Below are 12,507 nucleotides of genomic sequence, written 5' to 3' on the forward strand. Positions count from 1 at the left end.
AACTCCACTTTCGGGAATATTCGCGTCAGATATTCGGACTGAGGTTATCGGCATACTGGAGGGTTCGCGAGGTCGAGGTCAAAGTTGCAGGACGAACACTATACCACACGACGAACGCCCACTAGTGGTTATTTCGAGGACTGTCCTCAAAGTAACCATAGCTCAATTTATCGTATGCTTAAGAAATCCGTTACTGTCCTCAAACTGGCCTTTATACATACATATATATATATATATATACTTTAGGAATGGTATTATAAAAAAACAATAATGTCAATGAAATTATGTCATACTTGTGCTATTGTATAATTCTACGTAATATATTATTACGATGGCTAACACGTTGACAAAATGATCCAACAAATTTTCCTCAGCTACAAAGTTAAACATAGTGTAATATTCAATTACGTTCTAATATCTCATTCACTTCAATTTGTATACACCACTGACGGAATCAAAACAAATAAATATAGTATCCATGGAGTAGGAAATTTGCGCGCAAATCTAGTCTCGAGCAAAAAAAAAACAACAATTACCATCATTTTTCCACAATTATCATTAAAAATGTGACCGAATTGGCAAGTACATGAAAATAGCGTATTTCCGAGGAAATTGTGGCATGAAAATACATCTGACAATGCATCGGCCAGGAAGCTAAACCCGCATGAACTCGAATTTGTTGGCCAGGAGATGAGGCTTTACCTGCATAATTCACTACGCTCAAGTCCAGAGAGAAAACCCTCCGCTGTTAGCAGCACGGTAGCCGCGAGGGTTGCGATACTGTTGACGTATACATATACAGGATGTGGTGTTGGCTCGTAACGCTGCCCTTTCCGCAGTCCCTGTTAAAACTGGCTCCCCATCGCAACGCGGAAATACGCCCAATTCCTAACAAAGCTGTGAGCAAGCTTCAGCGTTACGCCCGTACGACGTATAGAGTCCATCGTTTCAGGTGGCGTTGATGCATCACCTCTTTTCTTAGCTTGATAAATCTTAACTGCACAGGTAAATTACACCGGTTCGCAAATTCATTTGATGAAAATCAATAAATGAGTCGTTTCTCCCGTGAACTATAAAGCGAAGATGTATGCAACGACCGCAGTATATTAGGTCAATAGAGGGGAAAAATAGCAAACGGCGGTGGGGAGGGGCTGGAGTTCGACAATTAACCTCCCTTCCGCATCGAATGTGCCCGTATATTCAGTGATGCATGAAATATACGAGCATCATCGACATATATGTATCGTGCAAGAGTGACGCGCAACTTTTTCAGATGAAAATCCGAGGGCCGACCTGCATGTACATAATCACATACATCCACTCGTTGTTGATTACGCTGTAACTCCATGAGTTGCATTCAATTGAGTCCATGTAAAACGGAAATTTCGCATCTCACCGCAAAATCATCGAGACCCTCGAGCAAAAAAAAGGAGAAAACCGGCAGAGGGTGCACTGATAGAGCGAATTAGTTATTGTTAACGAATGAATTTTTGAGGAGCCTTGTTTGCCTTGACTTTCGCCATTCAAGTGAACCATTCGTTAACTATTAACGAATATTCATTTGATCATATTCAACTCGACCATTCGTTAATAGTTAACGAATCTCGTTTGGAATAAATGAATCATTCTATCAGTGTGTGCATATGAGTGAAGAAATTTTGGCCTAACGTAGCCTACTTGGAATAAGCTCTAGCATGATATAACCTCCGTAACGCGGAGCAATTTTTGCTCCCGCGAACAATGTGTCGCATTAGTGCATTGTGCGAGACTCCGGGAGCTGCTATCATGCGACGTGAGCTCGTGCTATGGGCTCGTATCGCCCGCCCGTAATCGATGCTTTTCACCGAGCCGGAGTACGGGAACTGCGTTGTGCACATGGGCGATGCCAAAGGTCGGCCAGTGCACATCTGCACTCGAGTCTTTCCCGAATTATCATCTTCATTTGAATACTCTGTCTTGCGTCAAAAAATGAACAAAATTGGAAATATTGAAAGTACGTAAAAACTCTATTAACACCTGCCAAGGGTAGTTCAATTGCCAGTGCAAAAACAATTATTGGATTACTACGTAAATACAGTCTCGCACGTCATCAAAATTATTTACCTATGCAAATGGTCAATCAATGGGCACAGCCTCGTATACATTGTCCAACGTACAGCAGGACACGCGAGGACTGTACGCATCAACGCGAGCGGGTGACCTCCCCGAGGCCATTTAACGGGCATCCGTCCTTTCCGACGGCCGTATCCATTTTTTCCCCTTCCCTTTGTACTCTCTTTTATTTTTTCGCCCCCTCCCCCCCTGTCGTTCAGTTCTGAACTACTAGCCTCGGGTCGAACAATTCCATTGCTCTTTTTCGCTAACCCATACCTGCAAATTGCCTAGTCATTTTCGAGCCGAATTCAAATAGGGATGGCACAAGCCTAGACCAGGCTTCGATCGGTGTTGCCATCATTCGTCAATCAGTATTCAGTCTATAGAGAACAAATTCAACTTTTTTCACCAATTTTTTTGTCCAGTCCTTTTTGTTCCTTTTGAAAACAGACAATGGTCTAAGTAAATAAAATTCCATGTGCCATTCATGCATAAATTCCACCTGATTCGACTCCCAGTTGCAGTGAAATTGCTTGGATAGAGCCCTCGTGTATTTTTCCCACTCGCAACAGTGACGCAGTAAAGTCCGTGGTAACAGGAAAGTTTTTAATACGATTACAAAGCGCGGTTATTAGTTTGAGTTTTGCAAAGTTTTGGTTGAATGTTGGCTTCCGCACGACTCCGTCATATGCGTGAAAATGGATGTGAATTTTTCACGGTTTTTAGGTATTTCGAATTCTCCGTTGTTTTTGAAATGTCAGTGGTGGGCATAGCAATATTCCAGCCTTTATTTCAAATTCTTCTATTCAATAAATCATTCCATTCTATTTGGGTGTCATGACTATATGCACGGAGAGAAATATTCAATAAAAATGACGTATCTTCGTAATTCCGGAGCGAAATGTGGTTGCAGGAAATTTTACGAAGCTGTTTTGTAATTTTTTTCTCAATCTCATGTGAAAAATTACGATACTGTCACTTAAATTTGCTGAATCGACTCCGCAATCGATGAGCGAATTGTGAGTTCCGTAATTTTTACTGAACATTTCTCTCTGTGTGATTATATGAAAATATTTTTACAATGAAAAAGAATAGAATGAAAAAATAGTACATAGAAGTATGGTATGCTGAAAAGAAATGCATTGGGAGTGTCCGGAAATTGCATTGGTTGACTCCTCCTTGGCGAGATCTTCAGCAGTATCATCCTCGTACAGCTCAAAGAATAGTTGTTCCCTCGGTACGGAAACGTTGCCCATGAGACGGTACCAGAAGTCCATTCTGATCGGCAGGAAGTACCTCTCCATCGAAATATCCGGCGATCTCTCCATTCCTAGTCTCATGAATCGGAAATCCTCTTGATATGGCCTCCAATCCGGTGTTAGCTGGGCGAATGGTGCTCTGTAAATAAATGAAGGAGATCACCGGATAGCATTTGATAGATTGGCTGAAGACTACCGGAAATTCACATCCAAATAGGACTATTCCATTTTTAATTCATCGACAGATTGTTTTATTTAATGCAATAGTCACCCAGTTTTAACGAATGAACTTATCATCTCCGTCATTATGTTGATCATTGTTCTATCTTCTATAGTATTGTACAGCTGTAAATCAGCTAACTGGGAGTTCAGAAAGGGGAATAAGTAGTTGATATCATCCCCATGAGATACTCCTGAAAATACAGCAATTTATTTTTCATTGCCGTTTGAAAACTCGTTCAACTTACCCGTTCTTCGTCGTATTCTATTCTCTAGAGTAGACGAGAATGTTCCTTGATACGCGAATACATATGAATAGACACTTGAATTCATTTCTTCGGCTTGAGTTTCCAACGCTTCGTAAGACCAATAATAAAATATACCGTCACCGAGCAGCTTTAATAACAATTAAAAAATTCGTAAAAGTGCTCTAATGAAAGATGAAGGAAATACCAAAAAGTTGATTACCGCTGTGATATTTTCGAATGACTCGCTCGTGTCCAGTCGAAATTCCTCAGGAAAGTAAAACTCCATCAGCTCTTTGATAAAAAGAGAAGTATTGGCGACGACTTCCTCGACTTCGAGAATGATTGGTATTGCCTCTTCGAGATTTTCGACTATAGCTTCTACCAGGGACTCATTGGATTGCAACTCTTGAATAGAGGGAAGAATAGTCTTTAATATATTGGAGAGAATGTATTATCGAATGTGGTTCATACCTAACGCCATTGCTAGACCTTCATCGGTGACGACGCCAGTGATCCAGGGAATATCTCGGAACTCTTTATTTTCTATTATCGATCTAGGATTTCTGGTGATCAAGGCGTCGTCAGACTCAGGCTCAAGTGTAGGGCCAAATGTTCCATAGGGACTGCCAAACCATTCGTTCTGTACAGTTGTGTTGAAAGAGATATAGTTAAGGACTGAAATTGATGCGACAGGTGAAATAGAAATTTAAATGTCTTACGAAGAGATCAAGCTTCTCAGTGAGTTCATGGGAATTGGAATATCTCAAACATTCCAAGATTTTGGCGTCGTCTACTATTTGCTGGATATCATCAAACAGTGCATGTGTTGTCGGAATGTAGGCTATGTCCATTATTTTGTCTCTGGTTGTGCAATTCATCGCGACAGCCACAGCGAGATACCTAATGCGTGCGAATCGGGCTGGATGCATGGCCCAGGGTGCAAGTGCTGATCCTGAGTGAGTTATGAGCCGGTGGAACAGACCCTCTGTACGGTTGGACAGAGCAAGATGGTGGGCCAGGGCTGCACCAGCACTCGCCCCACTAAGTGTCACTGAATTCTTGTTGCCACCAAAGTCCTCAATGTTGGCCTGTATCCATTGGAGTGCTTGGAAAACGTCCTTAACCCCATAATTACCCGGCGCCGCCTCGTTACCAGTACTCAGAAAACCTTGAGGCATTCCATTGAGCACGAATAAATTTTCAGAAAATGATTCTTTCAACCGTTTCTACTTACAAAATTTTGACAGGTTTCGAGGGAAAATAGAAAAAATATACATATTTTTGCTCCTGTACGCTGTTAAAAATTTCTTGACATTTCAGTCACTGTCATCTGAATTTGCGATGTCGCGAGGTTGAATTCAGTTTCAAATGAAAAGGTTCACTAAATCAGTAGCGAAGTGGCCAAACGGTTTAAGCCAATGTAGTCTTTAGTGGAGTTTTTCAGAAATATTTCTGAATCTAAGGGAGGTAGCGAAATTTTTGTAATAACCTTTTTTGTAGAGCGAATTGAATGCTACGAAAAGTGTTATGAGAAACATTTTGCTATCTCCCTTAGATTTCGAGATATTAATTGAAAACTGGCCAATAGCCAAAATCGAGTTAAACCGTTTGACCACTTCGTTACTGAAATTTCTCATTTGTCTTGAGAATTCAAGAAAATTGGGTTTTCCATGTTAAGCAATCATTGACTTTTCAATGAAAGCTTGAATTGCCAAACTGATCGTTAAAATTGAACATCACATGCAATTAAATTTTCAATAGATTGAGAATTCAGAAAAGTTGTTGCCTGAATATTCAAAATTTTCAAGGTTTCATATTCAAGAAAGTAACTGATTCGTCAATGAAGAATTCTACAGAAATTTCATGCAACTTTGTCGTTGTTGAAAATGTCAAGCTTTGTCTCTCGAAATATGAAAAGGAATTTTTCAACAGTTTAATATATTTGTATCAATATTCATTTCAGGATAGAAAAAAATTTTAAATTCACCCAAAATTCCCAGGCGATAGTTGACGGTGACAACGATAATGTCTTGATCCATCAGATAATCAGGCGCTAGTTCTGTGCTATTGTTGCTGCCAGTAACAAAAGCCTCGCCGTCAATAAACACCAAGACAGAGAGTTTGGATTCGTATGGAATCTGCAAATATCGGCAGCAGAATTAGATCCATTGTGTAAAGCCTCATACATCTATTTTTTTCAGGCGACTCCAGAGTACTTTTGTGCGGATGAATATTACATTTGCACTAGTCAACAATGAGGGAATTCATTTCACTACGAATTAATTGTCCGACATACGATCATGACATTTTTGCATCAATTGGGCTTCGCGACCTCGCTGGATCATTTACTAGATCTAGTTTTTTTTTCATATTCATTATTATTTTCAAGGTTCAAAACTTCACCTACATTTGCAATTATAAATAAGAATAAGTAATTAAATTGACTGCACGGAGAGAAATTTTCTGGAAAAATTCTAGCCGCAATCCACCGGCTGTGAAAAATCTGGTGCTGTTAAGGTAAAATTTCTTGGTATTTCTGTTAAAATTTCTGGGGATTTCTGTGCAATTTTCACAGAAATACGAGGAAAAATTCACATTTTCCCCAATAAAATTTCTAGTGCCGGGACTGGAATTTTTTCCTGGCCGTCACTTTGCGCCTCTTTTCCCGTGCCAGCACTAGAATTTATCTAAAAAATGTCTCTCCGTGTGAATAAGACTAAGTAATTAACTTGACTTACAGCAGGAACAAAAATATTCAAATAGAGACAGTCTTCTTTTCCAATAATTCGACCGTCGTCCGTTGGCTGGACACAGGGAGGTCCGTCCTCAACAGCATTATGAATTTGTTTCCAATGGCCACTCCAATTCCGGGGATTCTTCACGGGAATCGGGATTTGTGTTAGGATTTATACGAATTACTTGTCATAAAATCAATTGAGCTATACCTCGAAACGAAGCGATCCGATTGGCGGCTCTGCGTAGGGTACGCCGAGATACGCAGCAACAGCCACATTCCGTGCACTTCTGAGCCATTTGCCGCGAATAGTGCCGAATTTTGTATGAACAATTGGCTCAGTGAGAGATGCTTCTATAGAAGATATGACGAAAAATGTTGACCACAGGTACACATATTTGAACCACATATTTGGGAAATTACAGAGAATTCAAAGCTACACTACTTCGATCACTCGCAACTGCTGATGGGCAACTGCTTGTAGTGTACTGGTCATTCTGTTGTCCCATCCTCTATAATTGCCGTGAACGAATGAGCTAATGCCACACTCAAAAATACTAACAACGCTTCATTGAATAGCATATCACATAATCTGTTGATAGATATGTGTGGAATTTTTTAAATTTTTCTCATACTTATTTGCGAGTGGAATGAATGAGTTATAAATAAAAAAATAAATTGGATAATAATAGATTGTGTATCAAAAACTGAAAAAAGTAAATGAAGTAATCGAATAAGTCTGAAAATCAACATTTACGGGTCAATTTTGAATACGAATTTGAAAATTGGGCATGATTCAAGTGAATTTTCACTAGATTAGAAATTTTGGGTAGTAGTCGCTTGAAATTTCATAATTTTTCATACAGTGTTAGAAAATTACTTCAACTGAATTAATTAAAGTGAAGAAAATTAATTCAAGTGAAAATTTTTGAAATTTTTAACAATCATTCACACGAAATTTTCATGTATTTTTTTATTGAACAATGAGTTGAATTCTGGAGTATTGCAATGGGATTGCAATTTTCAGGTCCACATGATAATGAAAATTATTATAGCGCTTTTCTTGACATGTTTTTTTTTCAACTTATCCGAGTGTTTCTTTAAAACGACTTTTGTTGTTTTCAATTTCGACGTGTTTCTTGGGAAATTTCGATAAAACAATTGAACCCTATCGGGCAGGGGTGGTGGGGGGGTGAGGGGTTGGTGGTTATTTCAGTCCCCAAGAAACACGTCAAAATCCAAAACAAAAAAATTCATTTCGAAGAAATACACCCAGACAAGTTGGAAAAAAAATCGTACCAAGAAAACCCTTATTAAATAATTTGAAAATTCAAGCAACAATTTCCCTGATTTTTCAGCCCACTGAAAATTCAGTTGGATGTGATGTTTAATTTCCGCAATGCAAACCCAATTATCCTGAATTTCCAAACTGAATGAGAGATATTAACGATTTGATCTTAAATTGGGTTCAAATTCACAACATTGAGAATTCAAGTGCAACTATTGCGTAATTTTCGAAAAATTTCTAACAGTGTAATACTCATTTCGATCTGAATCTTAAGAATTTTAAGAAATTTTAAAACATCTGACAAATGAACTGATTCGCCAATAACGACAAACATTGAAATTTCATGTGAATTAGTCGTTGTCAAAGTTTCAAATTTCTCACTTGAAATGTCAACAGCAATTTTCTAACAACATCAATAATATTTTCCTCTGAAAATGAGCGACGGTCGTTGAATAGAGCCCTGCTTTCTACTGCTGAAGTTCCAGTTAGTAGTATTCACCGACTGACGGTCAGCCAGGTATAAAACATTATTAATTGAACATAAAAATCCGGATCAAATAATTGTTTGAGACATTTACATGGAATAGTTAGCGTCGATGATTGATCGTTCTCCATCATACGAGGCATATCGGATATCACGGGTCTTCAAGCCAACTTCTTAAACTTGGAGATACTCATAGACAGCAGTTGTAACTCGACTGTTCTATTGAATTCTCAAGTTTCCAGCGAGATATTTGAACATGTCCGTAAATTCTCTCCAGTATTGGACTTGCGCGAATTTCTGGAAACGTTAGCTCCTGGAATTTTCTTCATATTACTTTTGTCCCATCAAGTCATAATTCTCAAATATATATGAATGTTTATTCAGATTTATTTATATGAAATAAGCAACTGGAAATGAGGTTGAAAAACAAAAACAAGTTTCATTATTGAGATTTCTTTATCTTTATATAAAAAGGAGATGTCACACATTTATTCCCAAATGTCTGATTTTGGTGATAATTTTAGTGTTGGTGATTTCCAACGGAGTATGTATTGATTTTCGATTGAACTTTTTATGGATGTCGACGAATTTTTCAAGATCTTTTAATAGGGGAGAGTGGGGCAAAATGAAACAGTCAACACAGCAAAAACGAATGCCTGAATTTCACACATCATCTGTAGATATTTTTCAGACTCTAAAAAACGTCTGAATAAAATGAAAATTTGTCTGGATTTCAAACACGAATTAAGACGTTTGGGCACCTGTTGATCTGAAATTCAGACACATTTTTATTTTATTCAGACGTTTTTTAATGTCCGAAAAACATCTACAAAAGGTGCTGACGAGAATAATAATTTTCTATTCAGTAGAATGGAAAATTATTGAAAAGTTTTGAGGGGCGAAAATTAAAAAAAAAAATTATTGAAAAAAAAATGAAACAGCAAAATATAAAGTCCAGAAGAGACCCAGGGGGAGACCCAGAGGGGGGGAAAGGGAAATGTGATGCTGAATTTCAATCGAATAATCGTGAATAAAACAATTTGAGAAAAAAAAATTGAATAAAAAAATTTTTGTGCTTAAATTACGTCGAACAGTTGTTTTTTTGACAGTTTCATTTTGCTCACTCTCCTCTAGAAATTTCGATAGATTTCTACGGAGAATCCTTCGCTTTCTATTGTAAGTTTTCTCAGCTTTTGCTGTATCTCCCACTGATTTTGGAAATTTCCATCCCTTCCCAATAAAAAAAATTATGGATTTTCAACAGAAGTTTTAATCGCTTCCCACGATAGAAAGTCGTATACATGCAAGAACATATTGATTCCAATCAACTCAAATAATAACGTGATGAAGCACATTAAACGTACCAAATTGTCAAGCGCGCGAAGCGCCCTTTCGATCTCGTGCAGTAAAAAATTAAAGACTTCGAGTCTATACATAATCGACAAATCAAAACGCTAGAAATAATAATTAATCGGGTAGTAAGTGATTTTGTACTCTTCAACAAATATCCAAACGAGTTGTCATTGGTCTGCCACAAATCAATAATTCTCCAAATAGAATAAGAGCTGGAGAAAAAGGTCAACGAGGGAGCAAAATATCAATCAGCGCAATTTTGATTCCAATTCTAGAATCAATTGCCGCACAGGACTTCACCGAGTTTGTTGACTCGACCCGTCATCGAGTATCGTATCCATTCGGGGATTTAATTTACCTCCCGAGAGTCGAGGTGAATGATGTGTCTCGTGAACGATCGGATGGTGTGCACTGCAAACGGCACAAATTAATTCCATTTTCAGCAGCCACGCGCCCAGAAACTGCGCACTCCAATCTCAGTTTTAAAAGACTTCCTCCCTCGGTCTGCTTTATTTGGTATCACTTTGCAAATTAATCCCGAGAGAGAAAGAGAGAGAGAGAGAGAGACTACGTCAATGGCCAAATAAGCTCATGTGAATAATAATAATTAATACCATAATTCTATTTCCCACTGTCGGACCACCGCTTGAATACGGTAATGCGTCTTCATATACAGATTCTAAATGCGAAAAAGTACGATAAAATGGCTTGCAGCGGCTGCGATTTAATGAAAAATTCCATGCATCCGCGAGCGTTAACCGTACGTTCATCTCGACGAAGACCCGAGGGGGTAGTTGCGATGCCCCCACGCGCACGTGCAACGAGATGCTACGAGCGTTAGACCGAAATTAAAATGGATGAGACGTGCAGTTCTCCCTATAAATTAATGACCTCGGGCCTCCTACGAATTTTGTTGACTATTCCCTGAAGGATCAAGACGCTTTTGTAGGTTCTTTCCGATCCAATTAGTTCCTCCTCCCCCTCCCCCACTTATCGACGAATCGCGAAATTCGCCACAACTTTTCTATTGACATTCAGAGGCCTTACACCAGCGTCTTCACACGTGCGAGCATTGATCCTAGGCGTTCTCTATTTTACATCTCAGATCGAAAGCGCGCTCCGCGCGCCTGACTATTTGATGAATTTTATATGATTCATCGTGTTATTATTTAAGGTGATTGGAATCAATAGTTTCTTTTACGTATATGAATGAAAGCTTTTATTGTTTATTTTGTTTTCGATTTTTTTTTATTGCAAAGGGATGGAAATTTAGATCGAGAATCAATAGGAGATACGACGAAAGCTGTGAAAACATGCGTTAGAAAGCGAAGGATTTTTTTAGAAATCTATTGAAACTTCTATTAAGGGGAGGCGGAAGCCCTTTCTCTATATCAAATCTTAGAATTGTGTTTTCTTCTACAATTATTAATTTCTATCTATGAAACTACTTTGTCGATTAGATTATCGCATTGTTGAGTCAACGAAGTAGTTGAATGAATAAAAAATAATAATTACAGGAGACAATACAATTGTAAAAGTTGATATAGACACAGGGGTTCCGTTTCCCCTTAAAAGTCTTGGAGAAATTCGTCGAAATCCATGAAAACTTCAATTGAGAATTAATACATATTCCCTTGGAAATCACCAACACCATTATTACTATCAGTAAGAGCAACATTATCAACAAAATCAGTATCATCATCATCATGTACGCGATTTCTCTTTCAGACATTTAGGAATAAACGTGTGACATCTCCTGTTTAATTCTTCAAATACTATAATATTAATAATCTGATTTTTGCGAATAATGATGAATTAAAATTTGTTAATATGCACTGAAAGACTGATTCATTTATTCCAAACGAGATTCGTCAACTATTAACGAATGGTTCACTTGCAAAGTGAAAATCGAGTCAAACAAGGCTCCTCAAATGTGCATTTGTTAACTATTAACGAATGAATATTTGGGGAGACCAAGTATTAATAACTAATCGTTTCTATCAGTGTGGAACTGTAAATTTACCACTAAGTAAATAATTCAAATTTTCTCAAAAGGGGATTTTCGATTGCACAAATAATCGTCAATCTTCCTACCTCAATTATTGATGGCTAAAATAGTTAAAAATTTGGATCTTTGAATCGATGATACTTGAGTACTCAAAAAATTTAAGAGTGATGTTAACAAATTGATGCCAACAATATTTAACGGTAATTAAATATTACGAATTGGGCTACCCCCGTCTGCAAGCGTTGGTATGAGCTTATTATGCAGAGTTGAAACCTCAGCCTCTGGCGTATTAGAAAATTAAATATTTTTTATACATTTCTATTCATCACAATGACATAGTACCAGGGAATTATGCAAACAGCAGTCCCCAGGGTAATCGCCATCCCCAACAGTGCTTTCGTTATTTGATGGATCGCTGTGCATATGTGATATAATACTGGTTTCAGGTTAAACACGAGACTAAAGTGGGGCAATCGATTCGTGTTGCCGACTCTGACAATCACATACTAATCATTTCATATCTCGGGGAAAAAATGATCCGCATTACTAAAACAATGAAATACAATGCGAAAAGCTTTTTTTTTATTTGCGGGCGGGAGGGCACAACTAGCCGTGACGGCGGGACACTGCCACTTCTCCATAATTCCATACTGCAAAGGGAACAATCAGTTTTCTGCATGGACAAAGACAACAAATTACAAAGAACCGAGACAGAGAGGCGCGCGAGGAACGAGAGTGAAGTCGGTGAATAGAAAATCACTTTTCATACTCATAAACTCGTAGTGTTTATCTTTCATTCGTCGAGGTGGATGCCAGTATT

General features: G+C 38.2%; 2 protein-coding genes across 4 annotated transcripts in view; one reads left to right on the plus strand and one right to left on the minus strand.

The window, feature by feature from the left end:
* LOC107041166 (polypyrimidine tract-binding protein 1) overlaps positions 1-12,507 on the plus strand; it is a 150,160-nt gene that overhangs the window by 18,087 nt on the left and 119,566 nt on the right. The window lies entirely within an intron of this gene.
* LOC107041165 (esterase E4) lies at positions 3,007-7,059 on the minus strand. The gene is made up of 9 exons (XM_015261578.1): positions 6,766-7,059; positions 6,559-6,696; positions 5,808-5,958; positions 4,540-4,988; positions 4,292-4,460; positions 4,041-4,225; positions 3,821-3,968; positions 3,625-3,766; positions 3,007-3,492 (listed from the first exon to the last, which is right to left on the minus strand). Exons 1-9 carry the CDS (start codon positions 6,961-6,963, stop codon positions 3,171-3,173), a joined length of 1,902 nt encoding a protein of 633 aa, XP_015117064.1. The 5' UTR covers positions 6,964-7,059; the 3' UTR covers positions 3,007-3,170.

Source organism: Diachasma alloeum, unplaced genomic scaffold, assembly GCF_001412515.2.
Source record: "Diachasma alloeum isolate Michigan unplaced genomic scaffold, Dall2.0 Dall_scaffold_00358, whole genome shotgun sequence".
NCBI lineage: Eukaryota > Metazoa > Arthropoda > Insecta > Hymenoptera > Braconidae > Diachasma > Diachasma alloeum.